This window comes from Patiria miniata, unplaced genomic scaffold (genome assembly GCF_015706575.1).
Source record: "Patiria miniata isolate m_02_andy unplaced genomic scaffold, ASM1570657v1 HiC_scaffold_17, whole genome shotgun sequence".
In the NCBI taxonomy this organism is placed as follows: Eukaryota; Metazoa; Echinodermata; class Asteroidea; order Valvatida; family Asterinidae; genus Patiria; species Patiria miniata.
The window spans coordinates 3,608,640-3,635,223 of NW_024037055.1; the positions used below are offsets into that span (position 1 = coordinate 3,608,640).

The window sequence follows — 26,584 nt, forward strand, 5'->3', positions numbered from 1 at the left end:
AGTCAACCATGGAGGAATATAATAGGAACAAATGGTTCAACTACCGGCAACCTTTAAGCTTCCCACGTACTGCGCCAAACACTGATTCGACCGAGTACATCACGTACCCTGTTTTACTCTCTCACAGGTAATTTATATTTTGCTTATTTTACTCTTATCTTTATAATTATCTCCATTGATATGCATTCTTACCGTTCTTATTCCTCCATGCTTTTATTATCAACTTTACTTGTACGTTCTTTATCTTGCATTTATATTCAACATTTGTGGCATTTACTGTAATTTTTGGAATAATGATTTGGCTGCAAGAACAGATGGCAGCCAACGCCGATCGTTTGGCGCGAATCGCAGTTCATTCGTGATTAAGCTATGACTTATTATTTACATTGAAGTTGCATTTATTTTGATTGGATAATTGAGTAGATTGTTAGGTTGACCTTTACATGTACATATTTGGTTTGGATTTTTAACTATTTACTTAAAGAATAGTTGGCCACATTCAAACACTGATTCGACCGAGCATGGAGGTAGAATCTAATTCTACCTCCATGGACCGAGTAACATCACCCTGTTTTACTCTCTCACAGAATAAAGAATTAACGTCAAAGTGAACTGGCCGTATTCCAAGTGTCCCTATTTTCGACGCCGATTCCCGGTGTCACCTATTCATTACACAAAGTGTACTTTTTGAGCATTTCTGTTGTGCCCGAGTGGTATAAACTGCGCGGCGGGTGTTTGTGTTCTTGTAAACTGGCCAAAGCGCACAGCCAGATGACCTTGGACACATAGAGATAAGCGCTCCCGGGCTCTGTGTATACACAGTATATAAGTAGCGCTGCCTAGCACGTGTACAATAAACCATGAATAAACAGACCCTACGCGCTGAGCCATTGAGCAACGGCAAATTTTATTGGAGTTTAGATGTACAATTCTTTAGTAAATGAATACACGCGAGCCTAAACCTTAACTAATCACAATAAGGGTTATATTGTTGGAAAGCTGGCGAGACGAAGAAAAAATGACTCGAGAGATCTAAGCTCCCAGGTGGCGCTATTTAACGTTATGATGATGTTATATGGACCAGTTCTTGGCTGAACGCGTGGCTTACATACAAAACAGGGAGATTTTTGACTGTTTAACCATAGAGCAAGGACCCAAGGAGTTCGTGCTCCAAGACTTCAAAAGTAAACTGAAGGTCGCTGCGCTCGAAAGCAACAATAGCACCTGGCGGCCAGCTTGCTCAGTTGGTACTACGCTAATCTCGACACAATAGAGATCCGCGCTCACTAGTGCCAGAAAAGGAGTTTGCATGGCTTCGGAGACAGTACCATGGTAAATACGCAGGCGCAGTTGTCATACATCGCTAAAAATGAATGATTTTGAAGTGTTTGTTCGCAGTTGGATGATACTGTATATATAAATGTGGTCAACATCACTGGAACCAAATGCTCTGTACCTTTAGTGTGAAAACTTGTGAAATTTTCCAAAAAAACATCATCAATTTCATCAATGATATTGCCAATAAAAATGTCTGTAAATACATGAAAACTTATCTGAAAGAAATCCAATTTATCTCCAAATTACAGGGACAGATAACGTTTTTAAGCACCAACAACTGCACATTGCTAACTTGAGTTCATAACTCACATCTAACAACTGCGCAGTTGTAAAAACCTATCTTGTCGTAAAATATATTTTTCAAAAAAGAGCAGCGACGTGACATGACTTATTATGCAGCATATAGGGAGGTTGTTGGTTACCAAAAAGGTGGCGACGATCATCGTGTTCAAAGGCCGCTGGCATTCACGCTTTGAATGGTCGAGGCTTGCAGTCACAGTGCTGTAGCTATAGACATTCCTGAGGGATTGGTATGTTAATGGTCAAAATGTAAATCGCCCGAGAGTTCTGACTGAAACTCAGTGTTTTATTCAGTTTTTCTTTCATTTTCGAAAGAGTATATTGTTAGGGTCACACTGTACTATTGTGATGAGATCTAAGGTATACCCTGTCGAATAATGAAGTGGTGGCGACAGATGTGAAAAAAAGGCCCGTTTTTAATGATTTTTTTCGCCGCGTTCTCTCATACTCATAGAGGTAGCCCCATAAATGTGGCCTATTTACTGGACTGCCTCCGTAAACATAGGCCACACATCCACATGTACAAAAACGTGTCGCACTTTGCCAAATTTTGATTTTCACATTTAGGCTTAGTTTGTAGGATTTTTTTTGCGTTAGAAGCATACTCACCCTCTTTATAGGCTAGTCAGAAAGTGCTGCCTTTTTCAGATGTCTAATTTTTGTGAAATTTCATGTTGAAATTTTGATACGCAAGCGTGTAAAAATGAATCTGAAAATTTCACGAAAAAATCATAGAGGTTGCACATAAAAACCGGCCCGGTGGGTTAGTTCCCCAAAGGAATTCATATGGTGAACGTGGCTACGTTCACAGGTCTAGGCCATGGCCCACGAGTTCCGAATACGCGCAAACAGCATTGTAGTGGAGCGTTGAATTACGGGTACCCCTCCATACAAACGCTCCACCGATTTGGCATACTTTGGTGGAGCGTCACAGTAGCATAGTGTACATACCCACGCGAGGACAAAAAGACCCCCCGAAAAACGGTGAAGAGAATACAAATGAGAGAAACAGTTACCCTGGATTGATCTACACATTCATGACATTCCATCAGACCCCTTATATTGCTCCCAAACAGCAAAAATTTAGGGGAAAAAAGCAAAGTACAATGTAGTCTGAAAACTTACAGCTCAATGTGTTTGCCGTGAGGCTCAGTCCTTGCCCCGACTTGCCGAATGAGGGCGTCTGACGTGACGTCACCGTCGTTGCTCGATCGAAGAAAAACAAGTCGCGCTTTATCAACGACTGTTTCGTGTAATGATACGTGCTCCGATGTGGCTATCGATTTGAATTGCCATTTTCAGAATTGCAATTTCAGAAGAAAAATAACCATTAACGATGGGATTTTCATTTGTCAGTATATTAGTAGTTCTTTGACACGAGTTTCATGTGGGTATCCGTCATCATTAATTTGTTTGGAACGTGTACGTTTCAGCCGTCTCCACCTTGGGTGTGTTCAATACCCATACTGTCGTACGGCGCGAATCGGAGCACGTATCATTACACAAAACAGTCGTTGATAAAGCGCGACTTGTTTTTCTTCGATCAAGCAACGACGGTGACGTCACGTCACGTCAGACGCCCTCATTCGGCAAGTCGGGGCAAGGACTGAGCCTCACGGCAAACACATTGAGCTGTAAGTTTTCAGACTATTTTGCTTTTTTTCCCCTAAATTTTCGCTGTTTGGGAACAATATAAGGGGTCTGATGGAATGTCATGAATGTGTAGATCGATCCAGGGTAACTGTCTCTCTCATTTGTATTCTCTTTATCGGTTTTTGGGGGGTCTTTTTGTCCTCGCGTGGGTATGTACACTATGCTACTGTGACGCCGTCACCAAAGTATGGCAAATCGGTGGAGCGTTTGTATGGAGGGGTACCCGTAATTCAACGCTCCACTCAGTAGAGCTAATATGACCCCAGATAACTAATTAGGCCTAGGCCTAAACCAAACTGTTCTAAGAGGGTTCAAGAAATAAGCCATCGATAAAGAATCCATATTGAATTCTTAATATTTAGGGTTTTTTTTTTTTAAATTATTTCGTTGCAGGTTGTTTTAGACTCGGAAACGGCCAGCGATGGACAGTTCAAATGAAACCGTCGACGATCCATGGAAATGGTTTTGCTGCAGTAATTCCTCCCTCTGGACGAACAATGATGTAGTACGGACGGTCTGTCTGATTGACATTGTCAATTTCATCTCTCACACTGCCTGTTTTGCCCTGTCGTCGCTCATCCTGCTGATCTTAACATGTTGCTCCTGTCGGAAAGGATGGGATTTAAAATATCTGAAAAGGTATAAAGAGCAGTTATGGTACCCACCTACTCTTCAACAGAAACACTTGTGACAATATTAATTCATTGGAATGGCTGCATAGATGATTGTCTAATAATAATATGCGCAGGAGGCTGTTGCATCTTAGCTGGGTCTTGATCGCAGGGTTTTAATGAACATGCCCTTTTGGCAGGCATGCAACTTTTCCTTGGATCCCGGAATTTCCTCGTTTTTTACTTCTTGTGACTGCCATTACAAATTGAAAAACACTGTACAAAATCTTGTTTGGTTTCCTCATTTTTTTTCTTCTAAATTCTCAGTTGCATGCCTGTTTTGGATTTTAAATGTTATGTACTGTACAATTATACCAGCCACTATACTGAACAATCTTGTGGACTCCATTGTGATTGTAATATGGAGGCATTTTTGCTTAGAGAATGTTACAGTGTGGATTCGCGAACAATCAAATTCCACACAGAATTTATATTCAAAGGCCAACATTTTGGTAAATTGTGTTTTTTTACCTTCTTGTACTCCAACTGCACCGTGACTTGGAGTTGACTTGCTCGACCATGTTTCTTCTCGCTGCAGGTATCCTCTGCATTCTGCTCAGTGGATCTTAATGCTCCTCGTCATCTTACTCGACCTCTTCTCCGTCTCTGAGGGGCTCCTCACCGACGAATCCTTCCGTGTCAATGGGCTCGCCGGGATCGCATACCCCACCCAGCCGCACCTCTACGTCCCGCAGCTCTGCGCGCTGGCGTCAGCTTTCATGGCAATGCTGTGCTATCACTTCATGGAGGCATGGCGGCTGCCTCAGTTGGCCTGGCTGCTGATGGTCTACTGGGGTGTCTCCTTGATCGGGGAGCTGCTGCATCTCCTGGGGATCGTCAGGCTGGAGCTTGGGTCGGTTGCTGTGCTCCGATTTGACCTTTCCGTGCTCTCACTTGTGGTGTACTTCGGACTGTTTGCTCTGCAAGTTAACAACATCAGGGTGAAGGTAAAATAGTCAGACTTTTGCCCTTCACTAGTGTCATTTTTGTATATGTAGTGCTGTCTGAAAGCGTACGAGAAAGAAAACACAAGCTTGGCATCTACGAAACTGAAGATGGTCCAAGAAAAACGTGGCAAGATTGTGACTCGATCACCGTGGCGAGACATTTTGATGCAGCAAGATGTAGTTGTTACTCAGTGAGTGCCCATATAACTCACTTCGATGAGTAAGTATCTCAATTTGGGGCACCTTTAAAAGTGAGGAACATTAGTAACAAAAATGCTAAGGATCGTTACACAGTGGACAAAAGCACCATTTTTTCACCAAAGTATCTCCATGGTATACCTTTTTGAAAAAAAGACGGACGCAAATTTTTTTTTTTAAATTATAAAGACAATTTATGTCATTTTTTTGTTTAGAATATACTGTTGCTCTTATAACGTTTCTACTGTACTGAAAAGTCGAAAACCCTGTATTTTTATCTCCATTCTTTGTTCCATTTAATTCTGGACAAAGAATTGTATCATTATGCATGACATCGCATGTAAATATTATTCTTGCTAGGCCGCTTTCTTACATTTAGTAAATTCCGTCGTGTATGTTTTGTTTTATTTTCCGAGCCCTTACGGCGTGGGGCCACAGGGCCAGGGGCCTGCTTTAAGGCCCCTGAAAATGTTGGATTCTGGATGCACTGTGATGAAATAAATACTGAAGTATATACTTAAACTTATAAAACCCGAAAGGGTGTTTTTTTGGTTCAAGTTAAAACAAAATGGTTCCACTGGAAGTGGGTGAATTTCTGTTCATAAAAATATTCACATAGGCCTAAACGATGTAGCTCTTGATATATTTGCAGTGTTATTTGTTTGTTACAGGGAATGGCAAATATAAAAGACTAACAGACCAAATGCATCTTTATGTTTATGATCGGTAGGTGGCAAGTTTGGGGCTAGGCAAGGATTTATCGGTCTACTGAGTTTTTATGAGAAAAAAATTGCAAAGGGTAACGCATGATAGCTTTTTTATTAAAACGAAACTACACTGGAACTAGTTTCAATGGAAGCCCGTCCCACTCCTATTAGGTTGGGAGTGTGTGAACCTTGATATTTGTTAATATTGAGTACAGAATGCTAGCAACGTCAATCAAACTTTTAAATGAAAAGAAAAACCTTCAGGGGAAAGGTATGAACTTTGCCCCTATTGAAAGATCGAATGAAACAAATCCTGGCAAGCATAATCAACTTTGCCACCATCGTCATGGCCGAGGTTATTTTTTTCGGGTCAAAGCTTCCATCCGTGGCGGAAATATCATAGACATGTCATGATTTTAGATACACTGAGAGAAATATCGATTCTGCATTGCCTGAAAATTTAGAAAATACCCCCTCCTGATATTTTACAGTGTTACTTTGTATATGCAGTATATGCTCAGGCAGTGTGTTTTGTCCACGGGGCTCTCAAAAGTGGTAAAAAAGATTGGTCCTTTCTTGTTCGCGAATGAAGCTCAAAATTAATTTATGCATGTTTTGATTACCCTCCATTTAACCACTCTAACAGATTTGCAGGTCCAAGAGAACATCTCACAAGTACGACCCTCTGGCTCCCAAGGACACCATGAAGTTCACCCAAGAGTTCAGCAGCTTCATCTCTGAGGTGACTTACGGGTGGCTCAACTGGGTCTTCCGGCTCGGCTACAAGCGACCCTTGGAGATGGAAGACCTCGGGCAGCTCCCCGAGGTCCACTCGGCCAGCTACATCCACGAGAAGTTCAAGGAAGCCTTCAAGAAGGAACAGGTAAACCCCAAAATGTCCTCGTCCCTGAGATTCTAAGGTATCCTGCTGTAGGGGTGCTTATGTCGTGTAAGTGCAAGTCTGTTGGATATGACAGAATCCACCAACAGCTAAGTGTGGAGTCCGTTGGATCCAACAGAATCTAATGGTTTCAAAATCCCGCAGGTTCACCCTTTCAGATTTCCTCTAGGCACCTTGCTGATTCCAAGAGAATCCAACGACTGCAAATTATGAAGTCTGTTGTATCCTACAGAAACCAACAGAGGAAAACGAGAAGCCTTTCAAAGGAAACCTTGCTTTGAGTCGAGAAAAATGAAGATGAATTTTCACAGTTTTCTAAAAATTTATCCACTGGGCTGAAATTTTGACAAGATATTTCCTTTTTAAATAACCTGCTTCAGATTTACGTTGTTCCTCAGAATCGGCAAAAGTCTTTTTTCTTTATTTTCTAAATCCTGACAATTATCTTAATGTTTTCATGACAGGAGAGGGCGAAGTCCAAGGGTCTGAAGCCCTCCCTGTGGCGAGTCTACTGGGCTATCCATAGATGGAGGTTGGTGTTTGCGCTCTTCCTGAAGCTGACTGGCGATATGTGCGGGTTTGTCGGACCCTTGGCGCTCAATAGCATCATCTTGTGGGTGGAAAGAGTCAAGGATGAATCTCAGGTATGTTGAGAAATTGAAACAATTCTAGAGCAGGTCCTGTTCACCAACTCCTGAGCTGGGGGTGGGGGGCAGAGAGGGGGATGGGGTTGGGGTGGAGAGGGGTACATGCAGTCTCCGACCATTGACAATTATATTTTCTAATCAACGTATTGGTTAAATTTAGTACATGTACTATAAATGCGTTATAGTCATTGAATTCGGTACTGAAAGCTCAAACGTGATTGTGCTAAGTCAATTTTGTCCAAGTAGTCTTGGTGTCTTATCTCACCTGATAATAATCAGCTGTGACTACGAAGTAGGGTTTAACTTAACTTGACAGTGTGTAGTATTCAAGAATTTCTGTTGATTTTTGTGGTGTTATTAGGTACCCAGTGAGCCCCATTTCATCACAGTGTCGGAGTTCTTTCAACACGGCTTGGTCCTGGTCGCAGTCACGTTCATCGCTGCGTGTATTCGTACGCTGCTGTTGCAGACGTTTGAGTATTGGTGCTCCCTGGTGGGAATCCACATCCGCTCCGCAATACAGGTGGGGGAAAAAAAATGCCATGTCGGATTCTTGCTTGTGTGAAATTTCCCAAAATGTCAGTGAGCTACTGGTTTTTCAGTTTGTGAAATCCTGTTTCACTAAGTCACATGTTACAGGCATGCAGCTTTTCCTCTGATCTGCTGATTTCCTCGTTTTTTGACTTCTCATGAATGCCATTACAAATTGAAAAACACTGTACAAAGTCTTGTTGGGTTTGGAGTTTCCTCGTTTTTTCTGAATTCCCAGTTGCATGCCTGATGTTAGTCTTGATGCGATTCCTAAAGTTTCATCGTTTCTGCAACTACTTCTGATTTCCCACATTTATAACAAGGAATTAAAATGTTCTTGCATTACTTGATTAATTTGCTTAGTCTCCTGATGATGAGCAAAGTTGACAGTTTGAAACGTCCTGACGTTACTCTCACCATATATTCAGAGCCAACACTTCCTAACAAAAGACATTTATTCATGATGCACTCACAAACCGTGGTACGTGGGTTCAACCCTGACAGGGAACACCGTGCTTGTGTTCTTGGGCAAGACACTTTGCTACAATTGCCTCTCTCCACCCAGGAGTATTAATGGGTAGCTGTGACGGTAGAGACCAGAATGCACTGATCTCGAGCTGCTGCAAAAACTGGTCTAACCCTAACAGTCCTGAATCCTCCAATTTCAATACGTTTTTGCACCCCCCTAGGGATTTAGGGCTAATGGCCTGACGAACAGGGGTAATAACTGCAAAGCACTTTGAGACCTTTGGTAGAAAGCGCTATATAAGCACCACATCATAATTATTACACATTTTACAGACGATGGTATTTGAGAAGTCCCTTCGCATCTCTACCTTCGTCCTCTCCAGCGGTGAGATGACCACGGGACAGATCACCAACCACATGTCCACGGACGCCAAAAATGCCTCCGACATGATGGAGTTTCTCTGCTGGATGGTGACCGTGCCTATACAGGTGAGATATTCAAATTGGAGAGGCTCCCTTCTTGCCTCCATGGGTGTTGCCTACCCCCGTTAATTTTTTGTCGGCAAAATCGTCTCCAGTGTAACTGCAACCCTTTGCTAGTTCATCTCTACAAAGTATCAAATCTTACTTGTTATTCAATTTGTTTTGTTTTTTCTTTTGTGGAGCACACAGACAAAGTATGTAGTTGCCTGCAATCAGGGATCCCGTATTGTCCTGCAATTGTTTGTACTCTAACTTTTTAGGAAGCCCTCCCATAAAATTTTTACCCGATCGCCAAATTGGGGACCTTCAGGAATTGGAGACCCTATTGTCCTCTATTGTTCAACATCCCTTATTGAATGCAGAAACAAACTCATAGTGACTACTACCTACCCCTTGCCATTCCTAGCTCTCCCCCTTGCCAGCCGCAACTGACCCTGACCTCGACTCGACCCCTTCCAAGAATCTGAGATAGCTTGGGGAAAAAAACTACCCAATCAAGCAAGCATGAATGAATCCAATCTACACGATAGTACAGGATTCAAACCAGGGTCACACGAGATGAAGGTCAGAAAACGTGCCTACTCACCAATCAGATGGCATTTGACAAATTATCCACTTAACAGTTATGATCTAACAAGCGATTTGATTGGCTGATTGGTTGCAGATTGGAGTTACCGTGATGCTCCTGATCTTTCAGTTGGGTTATTCTGCTGCTCTGGGCTTGATGATCTTTGTCCTCATAGCTCCTGTTCAACTTGCTTTGGGGAGATACATGGCCAAGCTAGAGAAACAAACTTTGGTAAGACATGCGAAACGCTGAATTCCCACTTTTGAGGCTCCTTGGTGACGTCATAGCACTATTGGAATTAGCGTGTAAAGCGGCGTGTCGTCAAGCGTCACTTTGTGGTGAACGGTTTCAGAGTCTTTAGAGATACACCGCAGAATCTAATTTGTGTTTTTAGTAAATTAGAACTCGGATCGGAATAAAACTTTGTGAAGATGGGCATTTTGTTGAAATAAAAAGGTTCATGACAAAAAATCAATTTGGCCAAATTTTGAGATTTTTTTTTTTTCACCCAGCGGTGGGGTTCTTTTGACCCCCCCCCCAGCATACGGGCCTGGCAAGGTTTGTATTTTACTTACATTGCAATAACTCAAAATTGACACTCTTGCCCAAAAGTGCCTGTGTTTGACATACCACATCACACTTTTTTATTAATTTATTTATTTATTTATTTATTTTTTCTATCAGGTTTTGTCCGACAAACGTCTCAAACTGTGCAGCGAGGTACTACAGGGGATCAGACTACTCAAAACGTACGGCTGGGAAGATCTGTTCAGCACCAAGATTACAAAAATAAGACGTTCAGAAATCTGGGTAATGGGCAAGTCGAGTGTGTGCTATGGGGTCATAGGTGAGTTTCATACATAACCCTCCCAGATTCCTTGATAACCGCATCTTTTATCATATCTTCATTACATGGATTTAAAATATAATAGAACGTATGTCTAGTTTATTTGAATGTTCAACTCTGTGGGCTCCGATACTGGCTAGGTGGCGTTTGCCCCTCACAGAGGACCAGTCCACATAGTTTTCCCACTAGAAGCCTTGGTAGTTTCCAGGAAATCTTCTATTTATTTTGGTAAGCCTCGGCAGTTACGAAAACAGCTTTTATTAAATTATTGAGCCTTGGCAGTAGCAGGCAACTTTTTATTTCTTCTAAAGCCTCGGCAGAAGCAGGCCAAGTTTATCACTGAGAAACCTCGGCACGTGCATGGTAGAAAATGTTAAATATTTATCATACCACCAAATTTAAAGATGCGACTGGTGGGGCACTGTCAGCGCCACCCTGAGCTCAAGGCCCACCAGGTGGTTCTGTGGGAGCCAAAATATGGCAGGAAGAAGCGGGGAAGACAAGCTATGTCCTATGGGGGGTGCTGAAGAGGGACACTGCAGTGGAGACGGCCGGCGAGCTTGTCACCCTTGTGGTTGACCGGAGGGAGTGGGGCAGTCGTATCGGAGCCCGGCTGCAGCGGACTGGATGATGATGATAAGCTGTTTGCACCTAGAGTACTCGTCCAATGCAAAAGAGTTAGACAACACTATCCGCTCCGTTCACAAGTACCTCCCTTTAATGTTTAAATCTATGCTTAATAATTTTTCTCACAGGTTCAGTGACAGATATAGCCTCCCTTATGGTGACACTAGTGGTAAGAATGTGACTTTACCCAAGTTTATTTGAAAGCAGAACATTATTTGAAAATCTGTCTTAGGCAGATGGAGTGAACTCCAAAACACGGCTGATTAGATCCAGTTGATAGAGTGCATGCATGCCAGTATTGAGTGGGGAGTGGGGCCTAGTGGTTAGGGTTCGTGACTCGTGCTCAGAGGGTCAGGGGTTCAAATCCAGCTGCTGGTCATATGTTATGTTCTTGGGCAAGCCACTTCACCCCACTTACCTCTCTCCACCCAGGAGTATAAATGGGTACCGGCATTTAGCTGGGGAGTAACCTGCGATGGACTGGCATCCCATCCAAGAGGAACAGAAATATTCTCAGTTGTTTCATGCTACTGAAACCGGAGATTTAACGCCGGCCTGATGGGCCACATTGGCTCATGTCAGACGTTGATATTTACTTTATGTCATTATTGGCAAACAAGCACTTTCCAAATACTAGAGCCTCGCAGCCTTATATTGAATGTAATGGTTCACGTAGGCCCAATCTGCAATTTTGTTTTTGTCCTCAGTCTTTCGGCACCTTCACGGCCTTCAATGGTGAGGTCCTGACCCCCGATGTGGCTTTCTCCTGCCTGTCCCTCTTCATGCTCCTAGTAGAACCTCTCTACCTGTTCCCCCAGTCCCTGTCAGTCACCGTCACCGGTGCCATCAGCACAGGGCGTCTGGCAGCATTCCTGGCCGCGCCCGAGGTGGATATGAAGACGCTGAAGGCCATTGAAGTGAAAAAGAAAGAAGAACCTGAAATTGTGGAAAGCGGTGAAATGCATACAGTGAGTTTTTTTTTTTATGCGCAGAAGTTGAACGTACAATGTTTCTAAAATCTCAACATTGCATTTCAGCATTATGAAAGACAATGTAAGGGCCATGACAGAGCCAATAACCATGATATCTAAGCAATGACTCAGAAATATGATCCAAAAAATGACGTGGGCATTTTTGGGGTCATTTGGCTTGGAATTTTGACTGAGTGGCGGTGAACTTGACAAAACTTTTCTTGACTGAGAATGTTTTAAACATTTTTTTGTAAACAGGCTTCTTGAGGCAGATGCCTTGAGGACTGCTGTATAATTTTACATAATCCATTATTTTTTGTTCTTCAATTTTCAGCCCGACAATGACAAAGATCCTGAGGTCTCTTTCACTGACGGCGGCACGGAGGTGCCGTTACTCAAGATGAAAAAGCAGCACTTCAAGGACTCCAATGCCTCATTGCACTCCTCCGTCAGCCAAGACACTACCTGCTCCAACGTCTCAACGGACTCATCCGGTCTGGACTCACTGACGGGCCTGCCGAGAAGCATTGCAATCAAGGTTGGAACACAACAACAAGTCCCCTCCGGTTTTGTCCCTGCAAAACCTAGAATCCCACCAAAGTCTACGTGTGCATAAATTTATCTCCTAAGTTATTAAAGGCGCATCATTTTTGTACCAAGTGAGATACCCTTCTGACCCATTGAACTTGTGTCTGCATCTCAGTTTCATGGAAGCTAGTTAGTAGCAAGTTTAGTCAAACTCTAATTAATTTATCGTAACAAAGGCATTCCTTTGTCATTGTTCGTCAGGCTGTCATTTTGACTTAACTTGTGATGGACTTATTATTGACTTGTGGTTTGACTTGTTTTGATTTGTGATTTGACTTCAAATTTGACATGTTTTGGCTTGTAATTGACTTCTTATTGACTTTAATGACTTGTGATTTAACTGTGCTGGGTAAAACTTTTTTTTTTTCATTTTACAGATTGAAAATGGTTGCTTTGCCTGGGATCCAGAGAGTTCTGAACCAGTACTTCAGGATATTAATGTCACAATTCCAGCAGGTACTTGTAAATAAAATGAGTATTTGTTTACCATAAGCATGTCTCCTAAAATGTGACATGACGTTTATTTTTGATGTTTATATTTTATTTCATTTTTTGGTGGTGGGGGGTGGCTAGGCACTTCCAGTTTCTAAATAGTTTTTTCTGGTCGTCTTTACAAGCCTCATAAGAATTCAAATCATGGTTTGATGCCACTTATCCACTTCACCCCTACATCAATACGGGCGATTCCCAATAGTGCGCCTCCAAGAGTTTGCAACGCGTTGGCCAATCACAATGCGCAAAATCTGTCGACCCAACGCCCGTTTGGAAAAGGTCGACTGATTTCGCGCATTGTGATTGGCCAACGCGCTGCAAACTCTTGGAGGCGCACTATTGGGAATCGCCCGTATTGGAAAAAAAAAATGAGGGGTTTATTTTCAAGCAGTGAAATTTGTCTACATTTCAGGAAAGTTGACAATGGTCGTTGGAACAGTCGGAAGTGGGAAATCCTCACTATTGTCGGCCATCTTGGAAGAAATGACGCTACAGGACGGGAGCTTACTGGTCAACAGGTAATTGATGTTGCTGTGTCGTTCGATCATTCTAGCACAATCAACACCCTCTGTAGTGTCGTTGAACACATGAATCTAGCAAACAATTAAGGTTTTTTTCTCTTCATTTTGTAGAAGCAGGAATTCCATTGCCTATGCGGGGCAGAAGGCGTGGATACTGAACACGTCATTTCAGGAAAGTATCCTGTTTGGTCAGCCCTTCAACCGAAAGAGGTGAGTCGGTTGTCACGGTTCATCGGTGTTACGTTTTAACCCCTGGTGCTGATCTGACCGTGTGGTCCGTGTGGTAATGAATTTAAGATCTGCGAGGAAGTTCTTCGGGTTGTGGGTTAGAGTCCAGCCTGAGGTTGTGGTGTTGGTGTCCTCGGGCAAGGCACATTGTCACTACTTCTTTACACAAAGGGGTAAAATGCTTACGTGTGAGGGCGAGTGTGTTTGAATTAGTTGAAAATAGTGGCTTCCTCGAGCTGTATACTCCCCAGGGAGCTGAGAAGGTATGAAAATGTTAAAATCGCTTTATAACCCTCATTCTTGTTAATAAACGCGCCTCTGCCCAGTTATAATTAGTTTTAATGCAAAATAGACAATGTGACATTTGTTTACAAAATTGGATATTGTGGTCACATGGGGCCACACGCTAAGCAAGGGATTTTCTGTTTATTTCATGGATTCTGTAAGCATAAGCACAGCAAAAGGCACGCTTACTTCAGAGGAAAAATCTGCTCAACTCAGTGACGTAACAATAGAAATCTCCATGCATGCGCGACTGTTAGCACATCCACGCCGTGAAATAGCAACTTTTTCTTCTATGCTAAGCACAACTTTTCGGCTAACTGTTACCGTGAAATTGGACCCTAATGCCAACTTGCAGTAAACGGTCTCATCTGCACTGCATGTATATCTCTTGAAATATGAATTTAATGTGGGCAAAATAATATGCAAAAGATGCCGAAGCGTTTTGGGTTGTCCGGCCGTTGCCTGTGGGCATGACGTCACAGAGCGCGTGGTCTATATGAACCCTCTGTTATGAATCTTTATATATATGTCTATCTGCAGGTATCGTCGCGTCATCGCAGCCTGTGACTTGGAACCTGACATCGCGATGCTGCCAGCAGGCGACCAGACCGAGATCGGGGAGAAAGGGATCAACTTGAGCGGGGGGCAGAAGCAGCGGATCAGCGTGGCGCGGGCCATGTACTCTGGGCGGGATATCATACTCTTGGTGAGAGAGTTTCGACCTTTGGATTCCGTGCAGGAATAATAATTATGTGGTCCTGCGACCCACTCGTACATTTAGTCAAAAATTTATAGTAAAGACATTTTCGTCCTCTCGAATTTTTTATACTGCCACATTTTTGCTTCCTCTCCAAAGTTCAATTGAAGTTATTAAGTTTGGAATCATGAAACCTTTAGACTTTAGCCCATAAGTTCCTGTACCGCTCAAACTGTTATGCCTGTTGACCCCAGTAATGCCCAAACCACCCCAGCAATTAAAAGTACGGTTTTATGGATTCGTCAAGGAATAAATACCGTGTAATTCAAGGTAGTACAAGTGCTAATGGGTTGACACAATCTCTGCAGGATGACCCGCTATCCGCACTCGATGTCCACGTCGGCAGCCACCTGTTCGAGCATGGCATTCTGGGTATTCTGCGCAAGAAAAAGAAGACCGTCATCTTGGCCACAAACCAACTGCAGTATCTGGCCCATGCTGACAAGGTAGGGCCAAGTCTGTTGAGCTCTCTACGTGAGTTGTAGGCATACGGTGGCAAGGAAGCTCTGCCTAACTCTAACTCTGTGAACAGAGTCCGTTCGCTGGTCCTCACTGCCCTCTCCAAAGGCCGCTGGTGGTGGATGACTACGGAGGAGGGCCATCAAACAATGCAAAGCTATTAATAATGCATGTACATCTTACGTGGAAGGGTCAAGCACACACGGAAAGGCTGACCCGCGTCAAGCTGACCCACGTCCTATGAGAGCTGAGGACGTGTTGACCCTTGGTCATCGGTTAACAAAAAATGTCCAATCAAGCTCAACGCGAACAGCCCCCCCCCCCCCCCCCCCCCCCCCCCCCGTGCCTTTGTTAGGGAGGTGGGGAAGAGCGGACAGAATTAGTAATTCTTTCTCTTTTTCATTTTGATTTTCCTAGATTTTACTGATGAGAGACGGGCGGATAGCTCAGGAAGGAACGCTACAAGACCTAGTGGCAGCTGAGCCAGACCTCTACAGCGGCTACCAGAAAGCCGTCAAGGAGGTAACGGACCTGGAGTCAGATGCCAAGGCAGATGAGGAGTCCAGAGAGCAAGAGATGATGAAGATCAGGAAGCAAATTTCAGGGCAACAGCCGATGTCACGAGACAAAGAGGTCGGGGAAGCATGTGGTAAGGTTTAGGTGGAGTGGGCCTTGGTGTCATGGCGCCCCACCCTTTATTGGAAGAGTTTTAACAAATAGTGTCTACAGCTTTGTTAACTTGCCGCAATGAAGAGCGCCACCTGATGGTGTTTAATATCAGCCATTTTAAACAGCACTCCCAAAGCCTCAAATCTTATATCAGCACTCCCAATTGTCTGAAAAAAATCCTAGCTACCAGCAAGGAGAGTCTAGCTACTTCTGAATGGTCATTTCTTCTTCCAGTTGTCTTATTCTGTAACAACCTTGCCTTTTATCATTGCTGCCTTTATTCATAGCTCCTTGCTTTTGTTTACACTTACTTGTATTGTTTCATGACCTCTTATACTTGTAATCTTGACTTCTCTGGAGTTACATTGTCATATTCTCTGTATATGTTTGTTGCAAATCTTGGCTGAATAAATAATAATAATAATAATAATAGTTGAGAGAGGTCATCTGATGGCTGAAGAGGAGCTGGAGCGAGGCTCTGTTTCTTGGAGGGTCTACTTCTACCATGCCAAGGCTTGTAAGCTTCCCATAGCCTTCGTGATACTGCTAGTGTATCCCTTAGAAGCCTGCATCATTGCCAGCAGCAGTTACTGGCTGTCTGACTGGTCGGAAGCGGGATTAAAATATGGAAATGTAAGTTGCGGTGATTTAAAATGACTTTTCACTTTGATCATCAAATCTTTTTTTTTTTAAATTGCTGCCTCAAAGAATGTGCTGTGCAGGTGCTCATTGGAGAATGGAAGAGAGGGGAAGTTGTGTATCTGAAAATCGTGCAATTTCTGTTTATCATCATCTCCAAATAGTCCTTGTCCAATTCCGAAATATCTTGATGTATGATATGTTGATGTTATGCTTAAAACACTCAAGTGTTGTTGTCTTTACAGTAAAATATTTCAAACTTAACGTTCACGCTTGTCCTAAAACCAGATTTGAGCGTGAATTTGTAATGCCATGGCTACTTTTCGCGTTACCTAACCACAAAACGTGTACACTTCCAAACTTGGCAAGTTTCTCTGCGGATGTTTTGCAACACTAGAGTAGCTCTTTTGGATTCACCTTTGCTAGAATTACGAACCAGCTCTGTTGGTAAATGTAGCTTCTTAAAGTAATACCATTCCTGACACGGTTGTGTTTTTTTTTTTCTTCTTCTGTCCTAGGCCACAGACACCGCCTACTATGTCAAGGTCTATGCGGCCATATCAGTGGCTAGTATATTGAATTCCTTCATCCGCTCAGCGGCTATAGTTGTAGGCCTACTCATAGCGGCACGGCATGTTTTTAAGCTCATGCTCAGTAACGTCATTGGCATGCCCATGCGGTAAGTTCTATTGCTGTACCGCATATACCGAATACTTGAATATTCGATCCTCAACTGAATATTCCAATAGCTTTTTGTCAGTTTGAATATTCAAAAACCAAAAATCTATGCAGTTACACACACAACTTTGGTGTTATTTTTCTATCCTTAAGTTGTAGCGTTTTATATTCAGGTGCCACTTTTTTGTCCATGATAATGCTTATGTAGACAGCGGTTCATTGTTCATATCCACTTAGCGGGTTAAAGCCCTTGCTGCTTTATAATAAATAATTTTCCAACAACAACAAAATGATTTGGGAAAAAAAAAATGTTAATTTTTCTTTTCCAGATTCTTTGACACCACTCCCATAGGTCGCATCATGAACAGATTCTCAGCAGACACAGAAACTGTAGATTCGGTATGAACACTTTTTCATTGGATTCATCATTCACCGATATTAGTTCAATCATATAACCCTCCTCTTGTTTGATCACCAAACAGTCAAAAAATTTCTTTCACTTGCCCTGCATTTGTATACACGCTGCGACCAGTCAGATCCATCAACAGACAAAAGAGATATCTGGTAGGTCAGATGGCACCTCCAGTCAAAGCATGGCTATATCAAACTAACAAGGGAGTTTTTAACTGTTATTCATAAGACAGATTCCTATGGGTCGAGAGCCTGTCACATGTGTGGTTTTGAACGGTTGATGAAACAACTTTAAACGGTTAATAAAACAAACGCAAAAAATGGCTTCTGCCGGATTGGTATATATCTTTGTTATGCTTTTGAAATAGTTTCCAATATTGTGGTATTTGTTTTTCAAAAGCTGATGACAACCATTGACTTATTCCTCTTCCACCTGATGAGCATCCTAGCTGCTTTAATCATCAACGCCATCATCAGTCCGATCTTCCTCGTCTTCACCTTACCCTTCTGTGTCTTCTACTACTTCATCCAGAAAGTCTTCATCACAACCTCCAGGTTAACACACAAATCAGGGAACTCAGCCGTGATGTTTTTTTAAAGATAAAAAATCTACCATATTTTATGCACCAAGTATATTTCAATTCGGATTGAATGAAGTCAATTTCAACTTCTGCGTTTTCGAACAGTCCCAATTTTTGTGCGTGTGTCAAATTATACCATGTATTTAGAGTTCCTCCATTATTAAAAATGTTACTTCATGCTAACTGATTAATGGTAATCTCTATCGTGATTCAGAATCCACACATTTGCTTCTTTTTGAAATATGATTATGAGTGTTTTTTTTTTAACTTTTGACGTGATACAGAGAGCTCAAGAGACTGGAAAGCATCACCAGATCGCCCATTTTTGCCTTCTTTTCTGAAACCCTTGGCGGATTGTCTTCTATAAGAGCATACCGGTGAGTCTGGAATGAGTGTTCACCCTTGCGTTACTCAATCCTTGCCCCCCCCCCCCCCCCCGACACCTCCACTTAACCCTATTCACCACCCACACCCCCCAAACAACAACGATCCAGAACCATTGTGTACACCCCACAGTAGAGCATATGAGTTTATTGCGTCAGCAGCTTTTGCCAAACTTCTGTCAAAACAACTTCTGTCAAAACAACTTCTGTCAAAACAACTTCTGTCAAAACAACTTCTGTCAAAACAACTTCTGTCAAAACAACTTCTGTCAAAACAACTTCTGTCAAAAATGTCAAAACTGACTTAATGTCAAATAAATCATATCCAAAAGGCTTCATGTCATTTTGTTTCATTTATTATTTCTCAGGTAAGAACACATGCAGACACAAAGTACAACACAACCATTTTGGGTAACGGGCCAGGATTACAAAGACTAAATAAAAACAAAAACAATATTGATAACCTTCCTGGAAGATTGCCCAAAGGGAACTAAATCACTATCTAGCTGCTCTCTTTATGTCAAAATAACTCAAGCAAGTGTATAGTTGGAATGTTTCATGTATTTTTGTAAAGATCTTTCCCCGTAGAGCCGTGACTGTCGGTTTTTGGTTTTGTTTTCCTGACAGCAAGCACCAGGCATTTTTTGACGACATCGTGGAGCGAGTGGCCACCAACAACATAGCAAACATGTACCTGCAGACAAGTATAAAATGGCTGGCAGTCAGATTGGTGAGTCAGTGTTGCCATGGCGATGTGATGTGTGCTGTACATCACCTGCGAGGGCGCTGTTTTTTCAAAGTTCTCACAAGTCAACACAATTATTTGATTACAATGATTCAGTCTCGCGTAACAAATTATTCAAATGAATCATAACAGACGCTTTCCTTTAATTGTCGTTCCCACCCTGAGGTCTTACTTAACTTGACTTTTGATTTACTGAAGTTCTGCTAAACGTTCTCCCATAAATTTTAACTGTTGGGTTTCTGTTGAGCTCTAATTTTGTATTTAAAAAACCCTAATCTAGACAAACACAGAAGTTTAAATCATACTTTCTCTAAATGTTCTTGTCTTTTTCATGAGGGTTTGTCAAGGATATGAAATTCAGGTTTGTTGGACTTGTACTCGTTTTTTTTGTTGTTCTTTGTTAGGATTTAGTGGGTGCATTTGTTGTACTGATATCGGGCCTAACAACTGTACTGGGCGCCCTTCACGGCACTGTGGACTTAAGTCTTGTAGGCCTGGGCATCAGCTATGCACTCACGGTAAGTACTCGAATAAATATTTTCAACTGTGTCTTTCTCCTCCTTGCTAACTTTTGGGTCACCCTTTAATAATAATAACAGGTTCTTATATAGCGCTTTTAACTAAGATCAAAGCGCTTTACATTATTATTACCCCTAATCATTGGGCCAATTAAACATTCCATATACCATCTCAGCTCCCTGGGGAGTATACAGCTCGATGCAGCCTGTTAGGCGCAAGGAAGCTAATTCAATCACAATAACCAACACTGCCCTCATGAGGTACCCATTTACTCCTGGGTGGAGAGAAGCAATGAGTGACAAAGTGCCTTGCCCAAGGGCACATGCACCATGACCCCGCCAGGACTCGAACCCACGACATGCAGCTTTACCCACAGACCACGAATCAGTGCCCTTAACCACGAGGCCACAGCACTCCACCTTTGGTATTGTTTCAAGTAATTTGGTTTCATTAAATTTTTAGTCAATCTTAGTCCATTTCCATTTAACTTTACTTCGGTCTTGGTACAGTTTTACTTTTGCAACTACTCTTTTTGGTCAACCTTAATTCATGTACGGTCAACTGCCATAATGTCTGGTCGACCTTAATTTATTTTGGTCAATTTGTTTTCGCCAAGCCAACCTGAATTAATGTTCAGGTCAATGTTAGATGCCATTTTTATTTTAAGGTCGAACAAGGAAATTGACTGGAGCGGGGTTTGAACCTCGTTCCAGTGCTCTACCAACTAAGCTATCCAGCCCTATGTTGGCGGCCCCCCATTGTTGTTTGTTTGTCTCAGGTTTCAATGTTACTGCAACACTTGGTGAAGCACATGGCTGAGCTTGAAATGGAGATGAACGCTGTGGAGAGAGTCAAGCACTACGCCACACTAACAACCGAATCCTACCAAGGTATGCGCAACTCTAGGGGGCGCTGTACGGCCCACAGACAAGCACCAATGAAATAAGAGCTGGAAATTTGAGGACATCCCAGTCAAGTTGAGTGGGGGGGGGGAACTTAGTATGTGGAGGTTCAAAGCTGTAGGCCTACTACATGTGAGCATGACTTATATCTATGGGTGACTCCAAGGTTTTTTTTTTGGGGGGGGGGAGGGGAGGGGGTTCAACGGCAGATCCAGAGAAGTTACTGGGGGGGGGGGGGGGGCTGAGGGTGTGGCAGAAGGGCTCTCACAAGTGAAAAATGGCCTTATTTGAGACAATTTCTGTCACTGCCAGATTCACCACTGAGGACATAATTTGATGCAAGTACCGAATTTGAGGCCATGTATGCATTATAATCTTGCAGACTGTGATGCCCATGTGGCTCCAATGCGATGCTCATGTGATGTCCATGCTATATATGCTCATGTAATGTCCGTACCACGCCGTTCATTTGGTCTGACTGTGGACATTGGTTTCGTCTATCAAGTGACCACAAAATCACTCAGTGTAACGTGTGATTTTGTCATATTGCTTTGTCTCCCTTAGATTTTAGTCTTGGTTTCCACTTGTTTTTGACAGGTATGGAGCCTCCCTCTGATTGGCCATCTAAAGGAGCCATCTCTATTGAAGACATCTCGGTGAGATATGCCGAGGAGCTAGATCCAGTACTGAAGGATGTGACCGTCCATATACAGGCCGGAGAAAAGGTAATCAAACATCTCTAAATTTCTTAACATTGTTGTCCTTTTTTTCAAATGATCAATTGCATTTGCAGATCCAGCAGGGGCTCAGTTGTCCGGTTTCATAGCACTAACAGTCCTAAATCCTCCAAATTCAATACGATTTTGCACATCCCCTAGGGAGTTAGGGTTATAAGCACCCTCTCCACCCTCATGATTTCACTCGGTCGATAATTGACCCCTCTGTGAAAATCGTGACGCATGGAATAGCTGACCTGCTAATGCCGGGGGCTGTTTCGTTGAGCCGATTGTCTTGAGACGCTTGTAAGAGCCTTGTTTTTTCCCTTCCTCCTATCTGATTTCTGGCTCCGCCCTGATTTTAGGTAACTTTTTGAATTCCTGTCTGGAACAAGTCTCTCATCAGCTGATACGTGCTCCATACCAAGTTTCACCACTCTGCTAATAAGTGAAGAGTCTTGGTATGTTACGGTTTCTATCTTTTGCTTTGGCTCAGGTTGGGATCTGTGGTCGCACTGGTAGCGGCAAATCCTCCCTCACGTTAGCTCTCCTTCGCATAGTCGACACGTACAGAGGTAAACTACATGTAGTTGCATTTTGGTAGAGGAATCTGCTTAAAAGTACCGATGATTAGTGTAATTATTTAAACAAAAGGTAAATGCTGAAAGGGATTAGCTGAAGTTTTAAAGTCCAGATTTACATTTGTCAACCCTAGATAGTTTAGCTGATGTATTCCGCTTTGACTATTCATGGTACAGGTCGCATATTAATTGACGACATCGACATTGCCAGCGTGCCGCTGACGACTCTCAGGCGAAGCCTGGCCATGATACCTCAGGACCCGGTTCTCTTTGAGGGAACCATCAGGTGAGGTCAAAGGTCACCAGATCATGTCAAAGGTCAAGTTGTTTTTTTATGTATTTAAGACATAAACAAATTAAATATTCCCTTCCCTAAAAGTAATGCTTCTGAATCATCTTTGATGAACTAATCCATAGAAATTCCTGGAAACACATGGATGCAAAAATGAATGATAATGGAACTTATAAGGGGCTGTTTATATTTTTTTAAGTTTTTGCCTGAATATTCTTTTTGAATACACACAAATGGAAAGTTTATAGAAATCACAGTTTATTGTTTGTGAATCACGCAGAAACCTGTAACGATAGTTTTCTGTAATGGCTTTCAACTTTTTGTGCATTCAATTTTGTCCATTTCCACAAAGGATGAATCTTGATCCCGAGTATCGAAAGAAGGAGAAGGAATTATGGGATGCCCTGGAGACAGCCCAGCTCAAAGAACTTGTCATGTCCATGGAAGAGAGATTAGGTTTGTTTTTTTGACGAGACTTTTGCAGACACACTTGTAAAACTTTGACTCTAAAATTCATTTAGATACTTTTAATACCTTGTAGAGTTCAACCATTCCAAGGGTTTTTTTTACACAACGATATTATTTCACAACTAGTTATGATTTTATTACACAAACATGTAGTTCTTGTCAGAGGGGCTGGTGTTTGGCTAGGATTTTCAGGGTCAATAGTTCAGCCCAGGCTAAAAAGGTCAATAGTTCAGCCCAGGCTAAAAAGGTCAATAGTTCAGCCCAAGTGAAAGGGCTCTCAACACTTCATCTGGCTATGTTTGAATGAGGAACTTGTGACTGTGAAAGCATAAAGGTAAAGGGGTCGAACCTGTGTTAACAGGAACGGAGTGCCCATCTCTCTTTCATTAGTGATTGGGCCAGACTCATATGCTGCTGTGGGGGGATCGCCACACCTCCTCCACAGCGAGTCTGTTACCTTCACAGCATTGAATAATGCCGGTACCCATTTTACACCTAGGTTGAGAGGAGTAATTGAGGTAAAGCGCCTTACTCAAGGGCACAACACGCATGGCCACGGTGGGGCTTGAACCCACAACCTCTCGATCACGAATCCTGTGCTCCACCGCTAGACCACACGTGTGAAAGTATTTGACCGAAGAAAGTGTTGGTGTAATGAAATAATTAAGCAAAACGGACTTTACTTTTCAGTACAGTCCTTCAGCAGAAAGTTTAGTGATGAACAGAATAAGGCAGACAAATTTCTGCCATTTTATATTTAATGAATGCAACTTAATCAGTTCTCCAAGTTTTTAAGCTGGGAATCGGATTACGATAAAGAAAATTAGTTTAGATCATCTCTGGTTAGCTATCTCTTGCTTATATCTGATTATCCAGACAACATCCTGGGAAAGAATGCAGTATCCAGACCCCACTTCTTTGGTTGTGTACAAAGTCTATGGAGAGTCCAGTGAATTTTAACAAAAATCATATTTTTTATCAAAATCGAAAATGTTTCCCAGTCCCAGATTCATGTCTTTTAACATTTTTGCAATAACTAAGGTTCATTGAAATAATACATATATAAGGATGCAGAATTCTTTCCACATCTTGTAATGATTTTCAGATACCTGGTGTCTGAAGGATCCGTAAATGCACATCCTTAACATCCACAACTTTCTTCGTGTGATTAGAAATCCAGCGCATTGTACTTGTCTGTCTGCAGATTCACAGGTGTTGGAGGGCGGGGAGAACTTCAGCATCGGGCAGCGACAGCTCTTCTGCTTGGCTCGCGCCTTCCTGCGCAACACCCCCGTGCTGATAATGGATGAGGCCACTGCGTCGATCGACGTGGAAACTGTATGTAGATAAGCTGTGTTGTTTGTTGGTTGGTTGTTTTGTTTCTTAGTCTGTGTCTTATATTAGGTAATACGTGGTTTGTGATTTGTTGGTACATGTAATTAACTTCTTCTTTGTTTTGTTGGTTTGTATAGTTCATTTATGGACAGACAAATGTGTTTAATGGGTTGATACATTTTGTTGGTCAACTATTTTATTTAAGTTTTATTTAAATTATAATTTTATTTAAATTGTCATGCACTGTAAGTGAATTTTGTTCTATTTTACGTGATTTAATTCTGCAGGACAGAATTCTTCAGCAAGTCGTCGCCACAGCTTTTGCCTCCAAAACTGTACTGACAATCGCAGTAAGTACATAACATTACCCTGACAAATCTCAAAGATATTTTTTTAAATTTTCATCAAAATAAAGATGTGGTTGTAATATTTTTCTTAAGTTTCATTTTTTTTCTGAAAAAAAAAGGTTGAAAAAAGAAACTAATGTTAAATTGCGTAATGCTTTATATATATTATTTGGAAATTCGTAATGCTTTATATATATTATTTGGAAATTCAAAGACAAGAAAAGATTTTAAATCCAAACTGAAGGGGAAATAATTAAAATCTGAGTCTGTACTTTTGTTGTTTTACCACAGCACCGTGTGGCCACCATCTTGGACTCTGACACCATTTTGACCTTGAGCCAGGGCGAGGTCATAGAGCACGACACGCCTGCAAACCTTCTAGCCAATCCGGACAGCGTGTTTGCCTCTCTCGTCAATGCCAACCAATAGGGTAACAGGCAGCAGATGTGGATGGGATACCTGACCCAATCCTAGGGGGCGGGGAGTCTAGAGGGGCCGCCCCCTTTCCGGGCAAGCAATCCCCCCCCCCCCCCCAGGCAAGCAATTGCCCCCCCCCCCCCCCCCATTAGCAAAAACCATAAACATACACATTGTCTAGAATAGTGTTTTTCTTGGGGTGTGCCTCCCTAGCTGGCACTGTGGTCCCTTCCCCCTCCTCCCTACCCCCCCCCTACCCCCCCCTCCTCCCTCCTCTTAATTGAAACTTACCCAGATTGATGGTAAGATGATTTATTTCAGTTTGGATTGATGGAGGAGATTGCCCAGATTGCCCAATTTGACTGCGAAGTGAAGGTTTCGAAAATATCTTTTTGGATGGAATGTATTCCTTGAAAGAAAAGTATGAGTTTCTTTCAAGGTATCTCTTATGGGTAGCACGGAGTAGGGTGCAAATTTCCAATTGCAATATGTCTGTATATGCAATCTTTGACCATGAAATAATGGATATATGAATTAAGTTTACAAATAAAATAAAAATAGTTTTATCTACTCGCGGGTAAGTTGGTAAGATTTAAAGCAAGTCGACACCGGTGTGCTTTATGGAAGTTGCATTCATGTACTTAAAAATTACCATTTATGCATTTGTTTTTTAAATGATAAACAATCATTGAAGACACATTTACTTTCAATTACTTAGAATTTTAGTACAGGCTTAACAGTAAAATGAAGCCACCCCGAAAGGAATATTATATACATTTTAAGATTTAAAATATTCTTTTGAAATGTGTTGTTTTTTTTTATTTAAATATTGGGTAAAACAAACTTTGACCAAAGAAATTTTATAACATTTTGTAATCTTTCAGTAAATTTTGGATTTTTGTGTTTTTATTACTGTGGTTTGTATAAATTTGCATAATTATTGCATACGTTTATTGTGCGATATCACTGTGAACTATCAGCATTAAATCAGAGGACCTTGCTTTGATTTGTTTGTGTTTTTTTTCAAATGGTGTTAATTAGTCAAACCATTTCTTATAATTTTTCTTCAAATTTATTTTGACAGGCTCTCCCGCCTGTTCTGAATGAAATTGATAATAATATATCGAGTCCTGGGGGGGTCATGGTGCGTGTGCCCTTGAGCAAGGCACTTTGTCACTCCTTGCTTCTCTCCACCCAGGAGTAAATGGGTACCTATGAGGGCAGTGATGGTTATTGTGATTGAATTAGCTTCCTTGCGCCTAACAGGCAGCATCGAGCTGTATACTCCCCAGGGAGCTGAGATGGTATTTGGAATGTTTAATTGGCCCAGTGATTAGGGGTAATAATAATGTAAAGCGCTTTGATCTTAGTTAAAAGCGCTATATAAGAACCTGTTATTATTATTATTATTACATATCACAAATCCTGCACAAAATTCTATCACCTGCTGCACGCTTAGCACCACCCATTATAGAGATCGCTTGAAGGCCCACCGGTTTAAAAGATTCAGCCCCACCCACCGGGTGCTCTAACTAATCAAATTAGTAAAAATGCAGTCAAAATTGCACAAATGATTTTTTTTTTTCAGATTTAAATTTATGCACGAAACGGTTTTATATGCTGTGCTGAAAAAGCTGAAAAAGACATGTTTTGCGCTTGTTCAAGACAAGCAGGCGTTTCCATGCGGTGTACACAATTTTTCGTCTGCTCAGTG

At 42.0% G+C, this 26,584-nt stretch overlaps 1 protein-coding gene across 3 annotated transcripts; it reads left to right on the forward strand.

Moving 5' to 3' along the window:
- Nucleotides 1–25,876, forward strand: LOC119723502 (ATP-binding cassette sub-family C member 9-like). Of its 3 annotated transcripts, none has more exons than XM_038194186.1 (33): nt 1–127; nt 3,685–3,930; nt 4,501–4,909; nt 6,461–6,697; nt 7,180–7,359; nt 7,724–7,885; nt 8,695–8,850; nt 9,509–9,643; nt 10,097–10,259; nt 11,015–11,055; nt 11,594–11,854; nt 12,192–12,395; nt 12,823–12,901; nt 13,350–13,455; nt 13,570–13,668; nt 14,512–14,677; nt 15,037–15,174; nt 15,605–15,836; nt 16,290–16,489; nt 17,014–17,174; nt 17,503–17,572; nt 17,985–18,139; nt 18,450–18,542; nt 19,176–19,278; nt 19,698–19,811; nt 20,591–20,702; nt 21,312–21,439; nt 21,927–22,005; nt 22,189–22,297; nt 22,656–22,759; nt 23,976–24,109; nt 24,394–24,456; nt 24,745–24,882. In XM_038194186.1, the coding sequence occupies exons 2-33, from the start codon at nt 3,713–3,715 to the stop codon at nt 24,880–24,882; spliced, it is 4,749 nt and encodes a 1,582-aa protein (XP_038050114.1). In that variant the 5' UTR covers nt 1–127; nt 3,685–3,712. The 3 variants fall into 3 exon arrangements, with proteins under 3 accessions (XP_038050114.1, XP_038050115.1, XP_038050116.1); XM_038194187.1 differs by lacking the exon at nt 1–127 and adding an exon at nt 853–1,337 and having other exon boundaries at nt 3,688–3,930; XM_038194188.1 differs by lacking the exon at nt 1–127 and having other exon boundaries at nt 3,713–3,930; nt 24,745–25,876.
- The last annotated feature ends 708 nt before the right edge of the window (nt 25,877–26,584 follow it).

Bases quoted from the DNA above. Each gene is read 5' to 3' on its own strand.
- LOC119723502 (XM_038194186.1), top strand. From the start codon at position 3,713: ATGGACAGTTCAAATGAAACCGTCGACGATCCATGGAAATGGTTTTGC. The intron at 16,490-17,013 runs GTAAGTTGCGGT...CTTCTGTCCTAG, and splicing joins CGGGATTAAAATATGGAAAT to GCCACAGACACCGCCTACTA. The intron at 22,760-23,975 runs GTTTGTTTTTTT...GTCTGTCTGCAG, and splicing joins GTCCATGGAAGAGAGATTAG to ATTCACAGGTGTTGGAGGGC.